Source organism: Chiloscyllium plagiosum, unplaced genomic scaffold, assembly GCF_037043375.1.
Source record: "Chiloscyllium plagiosum isolate Xiang-an unplaced genomic scaffold, Cpla_swu_hap1 HiC_scaffold_12, whole genome shotgun sequence".
Taxonomy (NCBI): Eukaryota; Metazoa; Chordata; class Chondrichthyes; order Orectolobiformes; family Hemiscylliidae; genus Chiloscyllium; species Chiloscyllium plagiosum.
This window is the reverse complement of record NW_028270150.1, coordinates 80,281,870-80,304,955: the sequence shown is the minus strand read 5'-3', so window position 1 is coordinate 80,304,955 and position 23,086 is coordinate 80,281,870. Positions and strand designations below refer to the sequence as shown.

At 39.6% G+C, this 23,086-nt stretch overlaps 1 protein-coding gene across 1 annotated transcript in view; it reads right to left on the bottom strand.

Moving 5' to 3' along the window:
• LOC122554996 (uncharacterized) overlaps positions 1-23,086 on the bottom strand; it is a 223,803-nt gene that overhangs the window by 91,044 nt on the left and 109,673 nt on the right. The window contains exons 21-31 of the mRNA XM_087992976.1: positions 22,967-23,005; positions 22,474-22,521; positions 21,281-21,328; positions 19,882-19,929; positions 19,741-19,779; positions 11,815-11,862; positions 11,049-11,087; positions 10,532-10,579; positions 4,733-4,771; positions 1,568-1,612; positions 599-637 (exon numbers count right to left, since the gene is read on the bottom strand). Of these exons, the coding sequence (XP_087849102.1) occupies positions 599-637; positions 1,568-1,612; positions 4,733-4,771; positions 10,532-10,579; positions 11,049-11,087; positions 11,815-11,862; positions 19,741-19,779; positions 19,882-19,929; positions 21,281-21,328; positions 22,474-22,521; positions 22,967-23,005 (480 nt within the window). The remainder of the gene's footprint in view (positions 1-598; positions 638-1,567; positions 1,613-4,732; positions 4,772-10,531; positions 10,580-11,048; positions 11,088-11,814; positions 11,863-19,740; positions 19,780-19,881; positions 19,930-21,280; positions 21,329-22,473; positions 22,522-22,966; positions 23,006-23,086) is intronic.

Genomic DNA, 23,086 nt, shown 5'->3' with positions numbered 1-23,086 from the left:
TGGCATATCTCAGAGTAAGGGGTCACCAAGTTATGACAGAGATGGGGAAGAAATTATTCTCCAGAGAGTTGTCCTTCTGTGGAGCTCGTTATCACTGAAGGGTTCAAGAGTATGAGTCATTGAATATATTCAAGGCTGAGATGAACAGATTATTAATCAAAGGTTCAAGACTAAGGCAGGAAAATGGTGTTGAAGGTTATCAACCATGATCACAATGGATTGGATGAAAAGGCCTTTTGCTGCTCCTACATCTTAAGGTCTCTGCACACCTACCATTTACACACTCACATTAACACTTAATTACTCCCACAGCTTTTCTGGATGTCTAACACAATTGATTATGCTTGTGTGATCGTCAAGGGACTTCAATCTGACAATTACTTTCTCTCTATCTAGTCTTCCCTTTTCTATCATTGTGCATTTTTAAGGAGATACCAGTGGCATACGTAGAGAGTGGGCAGAGTTTGTCAATTGATGTGCATTAGTGAGAAGGAGTTCATAAGCATTTGTGCAGTCATAGAAACAAAATCACATTTGTACATTAACGTATAGAATCAACTTACAAAACTTAATCCCTCAAACATCAATTTATAATTACCTGTCCCAAATGAGATGGTCATATTGGTAAATGAATACCCTGTAAAAATGACAAATGGTTAGATTGAATATGCTTATTTCCATCTTGGTAGCTGAAAGGACTAACTTTGTTGAGTTGAGTTTTATATATTAGCACATTGTCATAGACAAGAAAACCAACTGAGGAGCTTAAATATTCAGTTTGAATGTGCTAGCAATATGAAACAACTATTGTGGTAAATGAATCCCCAAAAACCTAACATCATTAAATTATCCCATGACATGACACTGTTGACTAATCAATATGAAAAATCCAAACTCAAAATTACATTTTCACAATTCATGCCATGGGAGTTTGGCTTCTCTGTATCATCAGAGCATCTGTACTCTCTGTTTTGAAACAAATAAAGTGAACAGACACAATCTCAGAAATCACATTTCTAAGGTGTGTTCTGTTTAAAAGGAAAATGTGATATGATCTGAAATGCACACATGATATAAAAGCAGACATTTGTGGAAAATCTGAACTCAACTTGCATTCTGAAGAAGTGTCACTAAACCTGAAACATTAACCCTGATTTCTCACCACAGATGCTGCCAAACCTACTGAGATTTTCCTCTGTGGAGGGAAGTTGAGTTCAGATTTTCCAGCAATTCCTGCTTATGTTCTGACTGCCAGCAGTTCTTTCCGTTTTTTATTTAGTACACTACATGATGAGTTGGCGGAAGCAGTTCTGATGCTAAAGGTGAAAAGGAAATTGGATAGATGCTGGAAAAGGAAAAATCTCCAGGTTTGTGTGGAAAGAGCAGGAGGGTGCAAATAATTGAGCAGCTATTTCAAACATCCTATATTGGCTTAATAAATCCCACAAACTCCTTCTGTCCTGTTTGATTTGATAAACAAAATGCACCAGTGATTCTAAATTGTTTAATTTTAACAACTGGTTTTTGTTTGCATTCTTAACATTTCCAAAGAGCACATCTGCAGTACCTGTTGTGTTCTGTGGAGATGATGTCCCAGTAATAGTCATGTTCACTGTAAGAAAAGGATATGATTTCAGATCAGACAATCAACACCCTTACCCTAATGACCTCACAGGACATTAGCACTTTACCTTTATATTACTATTCATTATTGTGAACCTTTAAGGGATTGAGGAAACCAAAATGGATGGAAGGGGAAGATTAATGATGAGACAGTAAACAATAATGTGTTTGTACAATTATTAAATAAAAATTATACTGCATCCATCAGTATATACCTGTCATTTTCAACTTTAAAATGATCAAAATGGATACAAGGAGGTAGAAGTGGAAGAGGAATTTCCTCTTTAAAAAAAGGTTACAGGAGGATAGTTTTGATCTGGTGATTTTCATTTTCATCACTTAGAAAACAACTTGGTGGAACTGCCTTCCAGAAAAAACAGATCGAAATTAATGGATAATGTTTGAGCCCATATGGTGGTTTAATGCTCTTCTTACAAAGACTAGGCTGACACTTCTTTCCCGGAGAAAGTGAGGACCGCAGATGCTGGAGATCAGAGTCGAGAGTGTGGTGCTGGAAAAGTACAGCAGGTTAGGCAGCATCCAAGGAGCAAGAGAGTCGATGTTTCGGGCATAAGCCCTTCATCAGGAATGACATTTCCTTCTGCAAATACTGGTAGTTCCAGAGCTGACTGCACTGGTGATGGGACAACATTAAGTGAACATAACTGACTGCGTGTCTTTTCTTTCTTGGAGCACGGTGCAACTTAAATGAGATGCTGGAGCCAAATAAACAGGGGGATAGAATGTGTCAACCAATGAGGAGAAAAATTAGCGTGCAGTTGTCAATCTGAATATTTAAATTTCTCAATTTGCAATTTTCTGTGTAGGTGTGTGGTACTTTTAGGAAAGGAATTTGTGATAAAAGATTACAAGCAGTCAGTTTGGTTGTGGTAATCTCCGTCTTTGACAAACTGTGAGGTGGTCATTTATGGAAGCCACTAACGCTCAGTAGCAGTAGTGTGTGCTACCTCCAAGATGCACTGCAGAAATTCACCAAAAATCCTGAAACAGAACCTTCCAAATCCATAATCACTTCCATCTAGAAGGACAAAGTCTAAAGGACTAAAAATGGGCAAAAAATTCTGGCCAGCTAGTGACCCTGATGTTTTGTTAGGTGGAATGATTAAAAATGAATGGCTGTGATATATAATAGGAGTCAGCCTGATACTGCAAACACTCCACATGCTCTGAAATTTCAAAATTACTACCAATTCTGTTAAATTGCTTACCCCCTGGGCCATGATTGTTGACCCAGTAATGTTGTAAATTGTAGTTCTTAGGTGAGACCAAGGTTTACAGTGCCAGCTGGATTATTGTTGAAAATTATAGACAATAAGTCTGTAACCCCAGGCTTTACAGCTGTAAGTGCCAACTAAACTCAACCTGGTACCTTCACTACTCGATGCTGCAGATATTGGCTTCACTGCACCATTTTCCCAGGAGTTCTCTCCGATTGGAAACAACTAAAGTGAACTATTGCAATCACAGAAATCCCATTTCCTGTACTGGAGTTATTTGATGGAAAAATGTGATATGATCTGGAATGCACTACATGATGCAGTTCTGGGAGGAACTGTTAAAAGGAAATTGGATAAATACTGGGACATGAGAAATTTCCAGGATTACGCAGTAAGTGCAGAAGTTTGGGAATAAAAGAGCTTTCTAATTACCTCTACAGGCACAATGGACTGAAGAGTCATGTTTTTTTAATGTCTAATTCTAATATAAAACAACAGTAAATTCCTGCATATCTTGAATGGGTCTGTTTTAACAACAGGTTGCTTACATTCGTAATATTTCCAAACAGCACATTTACAGTACCTGTTGTGTTCTGTGGAGCTAATGCCTAATAGGCATGGAATCCCCTCCAAAGGAAGTACATGATTTCAGATCAGAAATCAACAGCCTCATGCAGACAGTTGTGTTACTTTGCAAACTATGCTCAAAATATAAACTACTTGGGGATTTGATTGCAAAATGGTATAATTTTTCATGAATTGATGAGTTCTGAACCATTCCTTCCAAGGCCATATTTGAAATGGAATCTATCCCAAAGAGAAATAGTGTTGGATATAAATTCTAAGAGACTGATTAGATTCCCTATAGTGTGGAAACAGGCCCTTCAGCCCAACAAGCCAACACCGACCCTCCAAAAGAGTAACCCATCCAGACCCATTTCCCTCTGACTAATCCACCTAACACTATGGGCAATTTAGCATGGTCAATTCACCTGACCTGCACACCTTTGGATCATAGGAGGAAGCCCACATAGACACAGGGAGAATGTGCAAACTCCACACAGACAGTCCCCCGAGGCTGGAATTGAACCCAAGTCCCTGGTGCCGTGAGGCAGCAGTGCTAACCACTGAGTCACTGTGCCACCCATTGAGCCTCTATGCAGCATGATCTCTCCTTCAAAAATGTTGATCTGCAGAAAAATAACTGCTTTTTCTGAGTATTGGACACAGTCCAGAGATGGTTCACTAGATTGATCCCAGGCTTGGAAGGATTTTGTTATGGGAGGTCGAGTAGTTTAGACTCTTATTCATTGGGCTTTAGAAGCAAGAGACGTGCCTTTATTGAAACATAGAAAAGACTTAGGAGACTGGCAGCAAATAAACAGCAGGACAGAATGTGTTAACTAATGTGCATCAGTGAGAAAGAAAACAAGAGCATTCAATCATATAAAAAACTGCCCATTTATATCTGCTTGTCAATTTGAATATTTAAATCTTTCAGCTGATTTGCAATTTTCCTTTGCAGGTGTAGCAAAAGCTAATATGCAATACAGAATGGGCACCTGGCAAATTCAACTCACCACTTTCTCTGAGTGGCCTCCTTGTTGGTCATCAGGGACCAGCATCTAAAGGGGTACACCCCCCAGATACCAGCCACATGCACTCTGCATTGATGGACATTGACACATACTGGATGCTAATCCCTACAAACCCACATGACACATCACCAATTCATTTTCAATTGATGTGCATTAGTGAGAATGAGCGCATGTACATTTCTACAAGTTGCGTAAACAAGAATCAAATTTGACCATAGATGTGCAGATGTAACCATCAAAATGTAAATGCCTCAAAGGTCTAGTTGTGATTACCTGTCTCGGGTGAGGTGGTCATATCGCTGATGAAATTCCCTGTAAAAGATGACTAGTGGTTAGATTAAATGTGTTGTTCCACCTTGACAATCAAAGAGGTGAGCTGAAAATGTCTTGCTGGAAAAGCGCTGCGGATCAGGCAGCATCCAAGGAGCAGGAGAATCGACGTTTTGGGCGTGAGCCCTTCTTCAGGAATGTCCGATCAAAGAGGTGAACCTGGTAGAGTGGTGTTTTGACAAACAGCTGAAGGTCAAAGAATAAGAAAACTGAGGAGCTTAAACTGTTCCAATCTGATAGTAGTGTAGTGGCAAAATGTTCAATTGAATAATCCCATCACCATCCATGGTGTGATACAGTCAACATGTTACTGGGTGTCACCAAGTTCAACTATAAGAGCTTGATTATTGTAAGAGAGAAAAATTAAAACTTAACATGGCACTTTTCCAGTATGATGGGAATATGATCTGGAATGCATGACATGTTGCACTGGTGGAAGCAATACTGGCACTGACTGTCAAAAGTGAATTAGATAAATACTGGGAAAGGAGAAACATCTAGATTTATTAGAAAGAGCTGGAGAGCAGGAGTGGGAATAATTGAACGACTATTTCAAAATCTTTAGACTCAATGGACTGAACAGTGCCTTCTGTATTAATCAATAATTAAAGAGGTCAGGAGCTTCCTGTGGTTCTGAACAGCTCAACTTCAACAATTGTTTTTACATCCTTAATATTTCCAGAGAGTACATTTGCAGTGCCTGTTGTGTTCTGTGGAGATGGTGTCTCAGTAGCAGTCATGGTGTTCACTATAAGAGGAGATAATTTCAGATCAAACAGATCAACGGCCTCACCCTGTTGACAACCACACTTTATAAATCATCCACACATTAGGACACAGGTAAATTACTTTCACAAAATGACAAAATTAAGGATTATAATGAAAATGTTTAACTTTTCATGAATTCGAGAGTTACCGATTATTCCTTCCAACAGTGTGTTTCACCGAGTTTGTCTGTGTTGATTGGAAACGGCACCTTTTCCTGATCATAAATAGATTGTTTGTTGTCAAAAATCCACTTTTAAATTGAAACCAGGCCAACAAAACCAAATCTTGAAAGGTTAATGGCAAGGAGTTAACCCCATCAACTAAAGCTACAAGAGTGACAGTTTTCAGGGGATAAAACATATGCATTAGGTTATATGCATGCTTCCATAAACAATACAAATCATATTAATGAACCCACTCCCCCCTGGTGTCATTACATGAGCTGGTGATATTTGCATGTTCTAACAAGAAAATATGACCTGACTATTAATCTCATGGCTCATCATTAGGAACCTTTAATGAAATGCAAATGGAAAAAAGGATTGGGGTTGTCAATACTTGCACACAATGAACACAAAGACATTTGTATCTTCATTAAATAGAAATCAATGTTTGTCCATTTATATATAACTACCATTTTCAATTTTGAATTAGTCATGGAGTTAGTTCTGAAATGGATATAAGGTTGTAGAATTGAAAAAGATATTCCATGTTAAAAGTTTACAGGAGGATAGTTTTGGTGTGGTAGATTGTTATCATCATCACTTGGAAAATGGCTTTCAGAGGACCAAATCGAAGCTAGTGGATTACGTCAGTACATGTGATGGCAAGATGTGCTTTGTACAACTACTTCACTGATGTTTTTCCTGAAATTGTTGGCATTTTCAGAACATGCTGTTCCATTGATGTTGAGGTGCTAAGTGAACATTCCTGTCTCTGTGCCTATTCCTTGTGGGAGCTCTTTCATCTGTATCACAGTACAATTAGATACTGGTGGCCAATAAACAGGGAGACAGAATGCATCAACCAATGTACATCAGCAAGAAGGAGAATAAGGGCATTCATTCAATTGTTTATAAAAAAAGACTTTGTCCATTGACGTGCAGTTGTCAATTTGAACATGTATAATTCTTAAAAAAAATTCACAGTTATCCATCACAGATGGTGTGGCAGTGTTAGGAAAAGAATTTGTGGTGATGCAGTTAGCTTGAATGAGTTCATTTCCATCTTGATAACTTGTAAAGTGGCCATTTATGGAACAAGTTTTAAGTTGGAAACTTGACCACGATATGTAACAGGAACTAGTCAGATACTGCTAACTCTTCACCTTATCTGATGTTAAAAAGATTATGAGCAATTCATTGGGAATATCAATGATGTCGCTGACTCCCTCGGCCCATGACTTGTGGCCCCATCAATGTTATAAATTAGAACATAAAATCATAAGATCTATGAGCAGAAATAAGCCATTTGGCCAATTGAGTCTGCTCTATCATACAATCGTGGCTGATATGTTTCTCAGCCCTGTTCTCCCTATAACCCTTGAACCCCTTGCTAATCAACAACCTATCTATCTCTGTCTTAAATATATTCAATGACTTGGCCTCCACAGCCCTCTGTGGTAATGAGTTCCACAGATTAACTACCCTCTGATTGAAAACATTTCTCCTCACCTCAAGTCTAAAGATCATCACTTTATCTGATGCTGTGCCCTCAAGTCTTAGTCTCTTTTACTGGTGGAAACATCTTCTCCACATCTACTCTATCCAGGCCTGTCAATATTTTGTAAGTTTCAATCAGATCCCCCTCATCCTTCTAAACACCATTGAGTACAGACTTACAGTCCACAACTGCTCCTCGTATGACAAGCACTTCACCCCCAAGGTCATCGTTGTAAACCTCCTCTGGATCCCTCCAATGCCAGCACATTCTTCCTTAGATGTGGAGCACAAAACTGCTCACAATATTCCAAATGGAGTCTAACCAGAGCCTTATACAGCCTCAGCAGTGTTGTATTCTAGTCCTCTTGAAATGAATGCTAACAGTGAATTTGCCTTCCTAACTGACAATGGTACCTGCAAATTTACTTTAAGAGAATCTTGAACTAGGACTCCAAAGTCCCTTTGTGCTTCAGATTTCTGAAGATTTTTCCTGTGTACAAAATAGCCTAGAAATAGAAATGCCTTGATCCTCCTACCAAAGTGCATACCTTGTGCTTTCCCGCATTGTATTCCATCTGCCACTTCTTTGCCCACTCTCCTAGTTTGTCCAAGCCCTTCTCCAGCCTCCCAGCTTCCTCAATATGACCTGCCCCTCCAACTATCCTTGTGTCATCTGCAAACTTACCCACAATGCTCTCAGTTCATTCGACTAAATTGTTAATGTATAACGTGAATAATGGTGGTCCCAACACTGATCCCTGTGGAAGTCTACTAGTCACCAGCTGCCAGCTTGAAAACGAGCCATTTATTCCCACACTCTGCCTTCTGCCAGCCAGCCAGTGTTTTATCCATGCCAGTACGTTGCCCCTAATACAATGGGATCCTATCTTCCTGTGCAAAACCTTGTCTAAGGCCTTTTGGAAATCCAAATAGATCATGACTCCACTCTTTGCCTAACTTGCTTAACATATGACTATACATTTTGTCATTAGACTTCTACTCTATAAGAAATGTCAATGAACAACATGACACTTTCGAAATTCTTGGAATCAAAATTGGCTTCGTTGGATCTTTATCCCAGTAGTCTCGGTGGTTTTGAAAATTGCGCTTAAATATTATGATAATGTTTGGGAACTATATGTTTTTAATGAAAGAGCTGGAAACAATGCTGCATTAATCTAAAGAAAAACTTTAATGGCTGTTTACAATATTTACAAATTAAACTGCTGCATTGACTTTATCAGAACATTTCCCTCTCAGGTTCCACCTACATATGATTTGACATTACTTGACATCATTGATGATGCAGACTAACAATGAGCATGATAGTTATTATACCCTTTCATTTTACCAAACAACTATTCACGTTTTAACCTTTTCAGAAGGCAAGTATTATGATAATGTTTGTTACTGCAACCTCACTTGGACATGATCACCTATAAGCTCATCAGTTAATTTCCCTTTTTTATGTTCACCCATGAGCTGGTACAGGTCATAGAGTCATAGAGATGTACAGCACAGAAACAGACCCTTCGGTCCAACTTGTCCAAGCCGACCAGATATCCCAACTCAATCTAGTCCCATTTGCCAGCATCTGGCCCATATCCCTCCAATTCCTTCCTATTCATATACCCATCCAGATGCCTTTTAAATGTTGCAATTGTACCAGCCTCCACCACTTCCTCTGGCAGCTCATTCCATACACGTACCATCCTCTGAGTGAAAACGTTGCCTCTTAGGTCTCTTTTCTATCTTTCTCCTCTCATCCTAAACCTATGCCCTCTAGTCTGAACTACCCCACCCCAGTGAAAAGACTTTGTCTATTTATCCTATCTGTGCCCCTCATAATTTTGTAAACCTCTATAAGGTCACCACTCAGCCTCCGACGCTCCAGGGAAATCAGCCCTAGCGCCTATTCAGCCTCTCCTTATAGCTCAAATCTCCCAACCCTGGCAACATCCTTGTAAATCTTTTCTGAACCCTTTCAAGTTTCACAACATCTTTCCAATAGGAAGGAGACCAGAATTGCACACGATGTTCCAACAGTGACCTAACCAATGTCCTGCAACATGACCTCCCAACTCCTGTACTCTGACCAGCAAAGGAAAGCATACCAAACACCTTCTTCACTATCCTATCTACCTGCGATTCCACTTTCAAAGAGCTATGAACCTGCACTCCAAGGTCTCTTTGCTCAGCAACACTCCTGAGGACTTTACCATTAAGTATATAAGTCCTGCTAACATTTGTTTTCTCAAAATGCAGCACCTCACATTTATCTAAACTAAACTCCATCTGCCACTCCTCAGCCCATTGGCCCATCTGATCAAGATCCTGTTGTAATCTGAGGTAACCTTCTTCGCTGTGCACTACATCTCCAATTTTGGTGTCATCAGCAAATGTACTAACTATACCTCTTATGTTCACATCCAAATCATCTACATAAAAGATGAAAAGTAGTGGACCCAGCACCGATCCTTGTTGCACTCCACTGGTCACAGGCCTCCAGTTTGAAAAACATCCCTCCACCACCACCCTCTGTCTTCTACCTTTGAGCCTGTTCTGTATCCAAATAGTGAGTTCTCCCTGTATTCCATGAGATCTAACCTTGCTAACCAGTCTCCCAGGGAGAAACTTGTTGAACGCCTTACTGAAGTCCATATAGATTATATCTACCACTCTGCCCTCATCAATCCTCTTTGTTACTTTTTCAAAAAACTCAATCAAGTTTGTGAGACATGATTTCCCTCGTTTATAAAGCAATCAGTATTCACTTTGTTAATAAAGACAAAATACTGTAGAAATTTCAAATAAAACAGAGAGTGCTGGAGAAAGTCAGAAGACTTGGCTATAATTATTGCATCATTAAATATATTCAAGGCTGAAATAGACTTTTTTTTAATCTGTAAGGGAATCATCGGTTGGGGAAATGGTAGAAAAGTGAAGTTTAGGACTATCGGGTGTGATCAGACTTGAAGGATCAAATGACCCACTTCTGTTCCTATGTCTGATGGTCATCTGGAAACCTTCCAACCTAAACATTAAATTTACTGCTTTGTCTCCTCCCCTAGCTGTAAGATGCATTGTTTAAAGTCAATTAGCTGATAGTTTCATTATTTAAATGATATAGTTTTGTTTTTCTGGGTATCCAGTATAATTGACGAGCTCTTTTAGAAAATGTGAACAGCCTCCTTATGTCCTGTCTGATTTAATAATAAATCATACCATGAGCTTCAGACAGTTCTCAATATCTCAAACTTCAGCAAATGGTTTCTTACATTCTTAATAGTTACAAAGAGTCTATTTTCAGTACCTGTTCGGTCCCATGGAGGTGATAAGCTAGTAACTGTCGAGCTGTTAACTGTAGGAGAAATACATGACTTCAGATCAAACAATTAACAGCCAAACCTTGCTGTAGTTTTCATCTGTAACTTGTCTTTAGGTTAGGACACGGCCTAATTATTTTGATAAAATAAGGTCCTTAAGGACCATGTTGTAGAATGTTGAATTTTTCCTGAGTTTAATTGATACAATTATTCTCTTCAATAATGCAAAATGTGTCTGTGTTAATCGGAAGCAACATCTATTCCCAATAGAAGTGATAGACAGTTTATGTGATTATGGTTGTACCGTAACTGTAGATCCAGAGGAGTCTGTAACCACTGGAGGGCAGCCTTAAAGCCAAGTATTTTAAGTACTACAAAGGTGATGAAGATAAATTATTTTTACTTGAAAAGTTGTCATGACCTAGATTGCAAAATGTCATGTATTTCAATACATATAGCTGTCATTTTCAAAATAAAAATCTCTCAAATACCTATTTGCATTACCTGTCATAGGTGAAATGGTTGCATTGGTAAAGGAATTCCCTGTAAAAAAAAGATTACAAGTAGATAGGAAGGATGTAGGAGATTTTCTTTTGTACTGACTGAGGTGTATCAAGATGTGCTTTCTAATAGCACTTGATAAATATTTCTTCTGCTATTATAGATGTTTTCTGAATATGCCATGCCAGTTGCACGCTGTTTTATGAGGTAATTTTATGTGACAAATACTCTCTTTGTACAGAACTTTTACATGCAACTTAAAGGCAATGCTAATGGCAGATAAATAGAAGGCAGAATCTGTAGAATTGATGCCCCAGTCATACATGTGGCGTTCAATATAAGGATTTCATACCCAACATTCAACAGTTTCAAATTTTCTACTTATCTGTAACATTAGTTTTTAAATTGTCCACAGATTAGGGTACATATGAATTTAGCTGAAAATGTGTTGCTGGAAAAGCGCAGCAGGTCAGGCAGCATCCAGGGAACAGGAGAATCGACGTTTCGGGCATAAGCCCTTCTTCAGGTCATTCCTGAAGAAGGGCTTATGCCTGAAATGTCGATTCTCCTGTTCCCTGGATGCTGCCTGACCTGCTGCGCTTTTCCAGCAATACATTTTCAGCTCTGATCTCCAGCATCTGCAGACCTCACTTTCTCCTCCTACATATGAATTTATATTTACAGAAACAAGCTCCTTATGTATCCTATTACTCTATTTCAACAAGTTATCGAATGTTCTGAACAGTTACAAAGAGCCCACTTTCTGTACCTGTTGTGTTTTGTGGAGATAATGTCCCAGTAAGTGTCGTGCTGTTCTCTGTAAAACAAATATGTGATTTCAGTGAGAACAATCAACAGCCGAACCCTGCCTGCAATATCAACCTGTAAGTTATCCTCAGGTTAGTGCATGGCTAAAATTATTTTAATAAAGCAAGTTACTTAAGGACCATTGTGTGGAATGTTCAATTTTTCTCGAGTTTAATTGATTCAAATATTACCTTCAAAAATGCATGTTCGAAAGTTCACCTATGCTGATTTGAAGCAACATCTATTCTCAGTTCAAATTTACAGACAATTTAGGTGATTATTGTTGTGTTCAATAGACAATAGGTGCAGGAGTAGGCAAATCTGCCCTTCGAGCCAGCACCACCATTCATTATGATCATGGCTGATCATCCTTAATCAGTATCCTGTTCCTGCCTTATCTCCATAACCCTTGATTCCACTATCCTTAAGAGCTCTATCCAACTCTTTCTTGAAAGTATCCAGAGACTTAGCCTCCACAGCCTTCTGGGGCAGAGCATTCCATACATCCACCTCTCTCTGGGTAAAGAAGTTTCTCCTCAACTCTGTTCTAAGTGGCCTACCCCTTATTTTTAAACTGTGTCTCCTGGTTCGGCACTCACCCATCAGCGGAAACATGCTTCCTGCCTCCAGAGTGTCCAATCCTTTAATAATCTTATACGTCTCAATCAGATCCCCTCACAGCCTTCTATACAAGCCCAGTCGCTCCAATCTTTCAGCGTAAGATAATCCCGCCATTCCAGGAATTGGCCTCGTGAACCTGCGCTGCACTCCCTCAATTGCCAGAATGTCTTTCCTCAAATTTGGAGACCAAAACTGCGCACAATATTCCAGGTGCGGACTCACCAGGGCCCTGTATAGCTGCAGAAGGACCTCTTTGCTTCTATACTCAATTCCTCTTGTTATGAAGGCCAGCATGCTATTAACTTTCTTCACTGCCTGCTGTACCTGCATGCTTACCTTCATTGACTGGTGTGCAAGAACACCTAGATCTTGTTGTACTGTCCCTTTACCTAACTTGACTCCATTTAGGTAGTAATCTGCCTTCCTGTTCTTGCCACCAAAGTGGATAACCACACATTTATCCACATTAAACTGCATCTGCCATGCATCCGTCCACTCATCTAGCCTGTCTAGGTCACCCTGTATTCTCCTAACATCCTCCCCACATTTCACCCTGCCACCCAGCTTTGTGTCATCAGCAAATTTGCTAATATTACTTTTAATATCTTCATCTATATCATTAATGTACATTGTAAAAAGCTGCAGTCCTAGCACTACCCCTGCGGCACACCACTGGTCACCACCTGCCATTCCGAAAGGGAGCCGTTTATCACTACTCTTTGTTTCCTGTCAGCCAACCAATTTTTAAGCCATGTCAGTATTTTGCCCCTAATACCATGTGCCCTAATTTTGCTCATAACCTCCTATGTGGGACTTTATCAAAGGCTTTCTGAAAGTCCAGGTATACTACATCCACTGGATCTCCCTTATCCATCTTCAGAGTTACATCATCAAAAAATTTCAGAAGATTAGTCAAGCATGATTTACCCTTCATAAATCCATGCTGACTCTGACCTATCCAGTTACTGCTACCCAGATTTGTCGTAATTTCATCCTTTATAATTGACTCCAGCATTTTTCCCACCACTGAGGTCAGACTAACTGGTCTATAATTCTCTGTTTTCTCTCTCCCTCTTTTCTTAAAAAGTGGGACAACATTAGCCACCCTCCAATCCACAGGAACTGATCCTGAATCTATAGAACATTGGAAAATGATCACCAACGCATCCATGATTTCTCGAGCCACCTCCTTCAGTACCCTGGGATGCAGACCATCAGGCCCTGGGGACTTATCAACCTAACAGTCTCTCCAACACCAATTCCTGGCAAATATAAATTCCCTTAAGTTCAGGTCCTTCAGCCACTGTTACATTGCTTGTGTCTTCCCCAGTGAACACAGATCTAAAGTACCAACTCAACTCTTCTGCCATTTCTTTGTTCCCTGTAATAAATTCACCTGTTTCTGTCTTCAAGGGCCCAATTTTAGTCTTAACCATTTTTTTTCTTTTCACATACCTAAAAAAGCCTTTACTATCCTCCTTTATATTCTTGGCCAGTTCACCTTCGTACCTTATTTTTTCTTTGCATATTTCCTTTTTAGTTATCCTCTGTTGTTCTTTAAAAGCTTCCTAGTCCTCCGATTTCCCACTCATCTTTGCTATGTTATACTTTTTCCCTTTATCTTTATATGGTCCTTAACTTCCCTCGTCAGTCACGGCCACCCCTGCCTCCTCTTAGGATCTTTCTTCCTTTTTGGAATGAACTGATCCTGCATCTTCTGCATTCTACCCAGAAATACCTGCCATTGTTGTTCCACTGTCATCCCTGCTAGGCTATTGCGCCATTGAACTTTGGCCAGCTCCTCCCTCATAGCTCCATAGTTCCCCTTATTCAACTGAAATATTGTCACTTCCAATTCTACCCTCTCCCTTTCAAACTGCAGATTAAAGCTTATTGTATTGTGGTCACTGCTTCCTAATGGCTCCTTTACTTCAAGGTCCTTGATCAAATCCGGTTCATTGCACAACACCAGATCCAGAATTGCTTTCTCCCTGGTAAGCTCCAGCACAAGCTGTTCTAAGAATCCATCTTGGAGGCACTCCACAAACTCCCTTTCTTGGGGTCCAGTACCATCCTGATTCTCCCAGTCTACCTGCATATTGAAATCCCCCATAACAACAGGCCAATTTCAACTTTCACATTACATCCAATCTACTGTTTGGGGGCCTGTAGAAAACTCTCATTAGGGTCTTTTTACCCTTAGTATTTCTCAGCTCTGTCCATACTGACTCTACATCCCCTGATCCTAGGTCCCCCCGCGCAAGGGACTGAATATCATTTCTTACCAACAGGGCCACCCCACACCCTCTGCCAGTCAGCTGTCCTTACGATAGCATGTATAGCCTTGAATATTCATTTCCCAGGCCCTGTTCACTTGAAGCCATGTCTCAGTTATCCCCACAACGTCGTAACTGCCAATTTCCAAATGAGCCTCAAAGATCATCCACCTTATTTCTAATGCTTCATGCATTCATATATAATATTTTTAATTTGTTATTCCCCTCACCCTTCCTATCCGTCCCTATTTCACTTGACCTTACGGCATGATCCTTTTTTGAGTTTTCTGCTCCATCGATTCCGTTGTCTTTCTTGACTTCCCTTGTTCTAACTTTCCCTTTAACTTCCTTCTTAAACTTCCAGTTTGTAACCCCCCTCCCCGCTGTTTAGTTTAAACGCAGCTGTGTTGCAGTGGCAATCCTACCTGCCAGAATGCTGGTCCCCCACCTATTAAGGTGCAACCCGTCCCCCAAATATAATTTATCCTTATCGCTAAACATATCCCAGTGATCCAAGAATTCAAATCTTTGCTTCCTGCACCAGTTCCCCAGCCACACATTCAAGTCTGATTTTCTCCCTGTTCCTGTCCTCTCCAGCCCGAGGAACTGGAAGCAAACCGGAGATAACCACTTTGGATGTCCTGCTTTTCAGCCTTCTTCCGAGTTCTCCGAAGTCCCGCTGTACAATGTCCCTCCTCTTCTTCCCGACGTCATTTGTGCCGACATGCACCACCATGTCTGGCTCTTCACCTTCGTCCTTGAGGATTTCCTGCAGTCTGCCTGCGATGTCCTTAATCCTGGCACCAGGAAGGCAACACACCATCCTCAAATCCCGCCTGTTGCCACAGAAACCCCTTTCAGTCCCTCTCACTATGGAGTCCCCTATTACCATGGCTCTGTGTAATATCTGACTCCTTGGCTCTGCCTTCACGCCAATTTCTGATTGGCAGACCTGACCGCCTCTCGGACTGGCAGTGATGTCTGTCTCTACAGTTTCCAAGAGATTCAACCTGTTCCTGACAGGTACTTCCCCCGGGGTCTCTTGCACTTGTCTCATCTCTGCCTTCCTCATCGTCTTCTCCCTTCTACTCTCTTCTGGTATGCTCGGTATAATAACCTCGCTGAAGGTCCTGTCCAGAAAGATCTCGTTCTCTCAGATGAGCCTGAGGTCATGGAACACGATTTAGATTGATAGACATGAGAAAATACACAAGTTCCACAGATTGTCCAGATGAAATCTTCAATGTTTGGCCCGACTGCATAATCGTTTGATTTGCAGGGAACACTTTTTGCGATATTACCACATCATCTGTGACAGATAACTGTAACTGGTGTTCAAGAGATTTAAAATTTGAAAATGACAACTGGACCAGTTTGAAAATGATAACTTGATGTCCAGTTGTCATTTTCAAATTTTAAATCTCCTTAACACCAATTTACAGTTATCTGTCGCAGATGATGTGGTAATATTGCAGAAAGCATTTCCTGCAAATAAGACGATTATAAACAGTTAGACTGAATATGGAAGATTTCATCTGGACAATCTATGGAACTCATCTGGTGCAGTGGCATTTTATCAAAGTGACATGAAGGCAGAAATCACGTAGAATATACAATCTGTTCCAATTTGGTTCTGAGAACCGTCCACTTTCACTGATGTTGCATAACTAACATCTGTTGGGAACAGCCTGGGCTCATAATTTATACCACCAACAATGTTGTAGAATTTAGTTACTGTGTTACACCATGTTTCACTGTAAGAGTTTGATTGGTCTAAGAAATTGTAGACAATATGTTCTGTCATTACACTTCTACTCTGTAAGAAATATCAACACACAGCATAACACTTCTGCATGACATGGAACCAAGATTGGCTTCACTGGACTTTTATTCTAGTAGGTTTTGAAAATAGTGTTTATGCATTATGATGTTGTTTGGGGACTATATGTGTCTAATGAAAGAGCTGGAAACCATGCTGCTTTAATCTAAAGAAAAGAAGTTATTTGCTGTTGACATTATTTACAACTTAAACTGTTGCATTGAGTTAATCAAAACATTTCCCTCTCAGGTTCCACCTACACGTGATCTGACATTACTTGACATAGAGTCATAGAGTCATACAGATGTACAGCATGGAAACAGATCCTTTGGTTCAACCCATCCATGCCGACCAGATATCCAAACCCAATCTAGTCCCACCTACCAGCACCCGGCCCATATCCCTCCAAACCCTTCCTATTCATATACCCATCCAAATGCCTCTTAAATGTTGCAATTGTACCAGCCTCCACCATTTCCTCTGGTAGCTCATTCCATACACGCACCACCCTCTGCGTGAAAAAGTTGCCCCTTAGGTCTCTTTTATATCTTTCCTCTCTCACACTAAACCTATGCCCTCTAGTTCTGGACTCCCTGACCCCAGGGAAAAGACTTTGTCTATTTATCCTATCCATGCCCCTCATAATTTTGTAACATCTATAAGGTCACCCCTCAGCCTCCAATGCTCCAGGTAAAACAGTCCCAGTCTGTTCAGCCTCTCCCTGTAGCTCAGATCCTCCAACCCTGGCAACATCCTTGTAAATCTTTTCTGAACCCTTTCAAGTTTCACAACATCTTTCCAATATGAAGGAGACCAGAATGGCACACAATATTCCAACAGTGGCCTAACCAATGTCCTGTACAGCTGCAACATGACCTCCAAACTCCTGTACTCAATACTCTGACCAATAAAGGAAAGCATACCAAATGCCTTCTTCACTATCCTATCCACCTGCGACTCCACTTTCAAGGAGCTATGAACCTGCACTTCAAGGTCTCTTTCATTGACTAATAATGAGTATAATAGCTATTATGATCTTTGATTACATATCCTTAAGTCAATTGTTTTCCCAAACAACTATTCACATTTTAACCTAACTCTATTTTTGCCCTTCACAGTCTCTTAAAGTCATCGAGAAAAACAACTTAGAAACAGACACCTCGGTTCAACCAATCTGCATTGACCATGTCCCCAAAATAAAACTGTCCCATCTCCTTGCACCTTGTCCATATGCCTTCAACCCTTTCCTATTGATGAATATATCCAAATATCTTTTAAATGTTCTAACTGTACCTGCATCTACCACTTACTCTGGCATTTCATTCCAGACATGAACCACTCTTAATGTAAAAAAGTTGCCACTCAACTCATTTTAAAATCTGTCTCCCTCACCTTAAAAATATCTCCCTGAGTTTGGAACATGACATGGTCTTTGAAAGAAAAGACACTCCTCCTCATTTGTTAAATTTAAGATTGGAGTTCCTGCAATGTGCCAGAGGATCTGCATATCAAAAGTCTTCTGGGGGGTTAACGACTTCTCCTAAGAAGGATAGGTCTCACTACTTATAAACATTGATCTCTTAGACATTTGCAGATTGCAAAGGTTCAGGTTTCACATACGTGCCCCATGGACAGTAGTCTCCTCCTGCTTTCGCAAAACATTCTCAAGTGGCCCGTCTTATGGCACGCATGGCACTCAGCATTCACACTGTGGCAAATGTCATGCCTGTAATGCTACTTTTTCACCTCAGCTTGAGCATGGAGTTAAGGCAATGGCTGCACCATTTACTCACTCCTTCTGATTTATTGCCAACATTGGACCATGTGAAATTTGCTGGTCTGGTGAATTATTCTGTTTGATTTGCAAAGTTCAATCTGCCTGCTATTGTCACAGCTTTGGCCAATGAATGATTCACTGCAGATGGCAAGTATTGTGAAACTGTTTGATCCTGCAAACCAACATGGACAATGGTCTCCTATGAGCTTATCACTTCATTTCCCCTAGTTACAGTTAGCTCTGGGCTGGTACAGCTCGTTTATAAAGCAATCAATATTATTTTTATTAATAAAGATAAAATACTGTAGATAATGATAATCTGAAATAAAACAGATAGTGTCAGAGAAAATCAGCAGATCTGGGCCATTAAATATATTCAAGGCTGAAGTGGCCTTTTTTAAATCTGTAATGGAGTCAAATGTTGAGGAAATGGCAGAAAAGTGGAGTTGAGGATTATCGGATGGGTTGTGATCAGACTTGAAGAACCAAATGATCTACTTCTGTTCCTCTGTCTGATGGTCTTCTAGAACCTACCAACTATACACTCAATTTACTGCTCAGTCTCCTCCAATGGCTGCAAGATGCATCGTTTAAAATCAGTTAGCTGATTGTTTCATGACTTAGAAGATACAGCTTTTGTTTTTCTGGGAGTCCAGTATAATTGAAGAGTTCTTTGAAAAAAACCTGTGCAGGGGACTAAAAGTCTGCTTTTCTCCTGTCTGATTTGATAATAAATCACACCTTGAGCTTCTGGCTCAAATTTGATCAAAAGGCTTCTTACATTTTTAGTTACAAACAGCCCATTTTCAGTGCCTGTTCTATCCTGAGAAGTTGATGAGCCAGTAACTGTTGAGCTGTTAACTGTAAGAGAAATACATTACTTCAGATCAAACAATTAACAGCCGAACCCTGCCTGCAGCATTCATCTGTAATTGTCCTCTGGTGAGGTCATGGCCAAATTAGAGTCATAGAGGTGTACAGCACCGAAACAGACCCTTCAGTCCAGCCTGTCCATGCTGACCAGATATCCTAAATTAATCTAAATTATTTTAATAAAAGAGTGTTCAATGTTTCTTGAGATTAATTGATACAACTACTCCCTTTAACGAAGCATTTAACAAATTTTGTCTGTGCTGATTGGAAACATTCCCAGTACAGGTGATAGACAGTTTCTGTGATTGTAGTTGTAATTATATATCTAGAGGGCATTGTAACCACTGGAGGGCAGCCTTGAAGTCAAGTATTTTAAGTAGTAGAAAGATGTGAAAGATAAATTAATTTTATTCAGAAAGTTGTCATAACCTAGGTTGCAAAGAGAACCAATTTCATGCATTTCAATTAACATACAGCTGTCACTTTCAAAATCAAAATTCCTTAAACACCTATTTGCATTACCTGTCATGGGTGAAATGGCTGCATTGGTAAAGTAATTCCCTGTAAAAAGATTACAAGTGGTTAGATGGGATGTAGGAAATTTTCATTAATACTGACTGTCATGTGGCAAGCCATGCTTTACAAAGAGCTCATTTTCTGTACCTGTTGTGTTTGGTGGAGATGATGTCCCAGTAAGTGTTGTGGTATTCTCTGTAAGAGAAGTGTAAGATTTCAGTTCATACAATCAACAGCCAAAACCTGCCTGCAGCATTCATGTGTATATTGTCCTCAAGTTAGGATACAACTAAAATAATTTTAATATACAAGTTACTGAAGGACCACTGTGTGGAATGTTCAATTTTTCTTGAGTTTAATTGATAGAATTAATTCCTTCAACAATGCATTTTACAAAGTGTGTCGGTGCTGATTTGAAGCAACATCTATCCCTATTTAGGTGATTATGGTGGTATTTATGGGTCTGGAGGAAACTGTAGCTATTGGAAAGCAATTTGCATTGATCAGAAGGAGAAAATATGCATTCAACAATGTGGAAAATGTTATCCATTCATGTCCGGTTGTCATTTTCAAATTTTAAATGTCCTGAACAACAGTTTACAATTATGTGTCATACATGATGTGGTAGTATTACAAAATGTCTTCCCTGCAAATAAGAAGATAATAAGCAGTTAGGCCAAACATGGGAGATTTCACCTTGACAATCTGTGGAATTCATCTGGTGCAGTGGCCTTTTGTCGAATCGACATGAAGGCAGAAACCAGGTGGAATGTATAACCAGTTCCAATTTGATTTTGAAAACCATCTGCCTTTACTGATTTTACAAAAATAACATCTGTTGGTAACAGCCTGGGCCCAGAATTTATGCCACTATCCATCTATTAGAATTTAGTTATTAAGTTACACCAAGCTTTTATTGTAAGGATTTGGTTGTTTTAAGAAATTATAGACAACATGTTTTGCTACTGTATAAGAAATATCAATACACAACATGACACTTTCACAACTCATGGAACCAAGATTGGCTTCACTGGAGCTTTATCCCAGTAGCTTTGGTGGTTTTGAAAACAATGCTTATGTATTACGATGTTGTTTAGGGAATATATGTTTCCAATGAAAGAGCTGGAAACTATGCTGCTTTAATCTAAAGAAAACCATTTATTGGCTGTTTACATTATTTACAAGTTAAACTGTTGCATTGAATTTATCAGAACATTTCCCTCTCAGGTTCCACAGACACATGATCTGACATTACTTGACATCATTAATGATGCAGACTAACAATGAGCATAAGAGCTATTACAATCTTTTCTTTTAACATATTCTTAAATCCTTCATTACACCAAATAACTAATTTCCCTTTAACTTGACCCTAGCTGACCTGATTTCTACCCCACAGAGTCTCTTGTGCCCTGAAACTGAATGGAAGTCTGTTGGAGAAATTTAAGCTCCAGCCATGATATGACACCTCTCTTCCTTTGTCAAATGTAAAATCTGAGTTCCTGCTGTGAATCAGAGTGTCCCATACATGTGTCATTTTCTGTACCTGTTGTGTTTGGTGGAGATGATGTCCCAGTAAGTGTTGTGGTATTCTCTGTAAGAGAAGTGTGAGACTTCAGTTCATACAATCAACAGCCAAAACCTGCCTGCAGCATTCATGTGTATATTGTCCTCAAGTTAGGGTACAACTAAAATAATTTTAATATACAAGTTACTGAAGGACCCTTCTGTTTGTTTTTTTTTGGAAAGGGGAGGGGGTTAACCTTTTCTCCCTTTAGTTTCATTGACCTCTCAGATACTTGCAGATTGGGATGGTCAGATTATAGGGGAAAATGGTATTTCAGTGAAGCTGTTTTTCCACCTCAACTTAAACATAGAGAAATGGCGATGGCAACACCAGCTTCTCACTGCTTCAGCTCTATTGCCAATTCTACAAATTGGACCATGAGAAACTTGCTGGTCTGGTGAATTGCTCTGTTTGACTTGCAAACTTCAATCTGCCTGCTATCGTCACAGCATTGGCCAATGAATTATCCACTGGAGATGGCAACTATTGTGAAAATGTTTGATCCTGCAAACCCACTTGGACATGATCTCTAAAGGGCTTATCACTTCATTTCCCCTATCTATGGTTATCTATGAGCTGGTGCAGATAATTTATAAAGCAATTAATATTCTCTTTATTTGTAATACAAAATACAGCAGATAATGGAAATCAGAAATAAAAACAGACAGTGCTGGAGAAAGTCAGCAGACCTGGCTGTAAAGATTGGGTCATTAAATATATTTAAGACTGAAATAGACAGATTTTTATTTAATCAGTAAGGGAATCAAGGGTTGGGGAAATGGTAGGGAATTGGAATTGAGGACTATTACGTGGGTCACGATCAGACTTGAAGGACCAAACGACCCACTTCTGTTCCAATGTCTGGTGGTCATCTAGACATCTATCAACTATACACACAGTTTACTGTTTAGTTTCCTCCACAGGCTGTAGGGTGCATCATTAGCTGAATGTTTTGTTATTGAAAAGATTTTTTTTTGGCTTGTCTGGGTTTTGGGTATAACTGAACATTCCTACAAAAAACCTGTACAAGCTCAAAGGACTGAACAGCCTCCTTCTGTCCTGTTGGAGTCGATAATAAACCACACCTTCAACTTCCGGCAGTTCTGAACAGCTCAAATTTCAACAAAAGGGTTTTTAATCCTTATTAATTACAAAGAGCCCATTTTCAGTACCTGTTCTGTCCCATGGAGGTGATGAGCCAGTAACTGTCGAGCTGTTAACTGTAAGGCAAATTCATGACTTCAGATCAAACAATGTTTTGACAGCTGAACCCTGCCAGCAGCATTTATCTGTAAATAGTTCTTAGGTTAGGCCATGGCCAAATAAGTTTAGTAAAATAAGCTTGTTAAGGACCATGTTGGAGAATGTACACTTTTTCTTGCTTTCATTGATACAACTACTCTCTTCAACAAAGCACTTAATAAGGTTTGTCTGTGCTGATTTAAATCAACATCTATTCCCAAGACAAGTGATACACAGTTTATGTGATTCTGGTTGTAATTGTAGATCTGGAGGGTACTACGTCCACTGGAGGGCAGCCCTAAGGACAAGTATTTGAAATACCAGAGGTATGAGGAAGTTAAATTATTTTTACTTCATGCATTTCAATCAATGTATCACTGTCATCTTCAAAATAAAAATCTCTCAACTACCTATTTGTCTTACCTGTCACAGTTGAAATGGTTGCATTGGTGAAGGAATCGCCTGTAAAAGGATTACAAGTTGTTAGGCAGGATGTAGATTTTCATTCATATGGACTGTGATGTGGCAAGATATGCTTTTTAA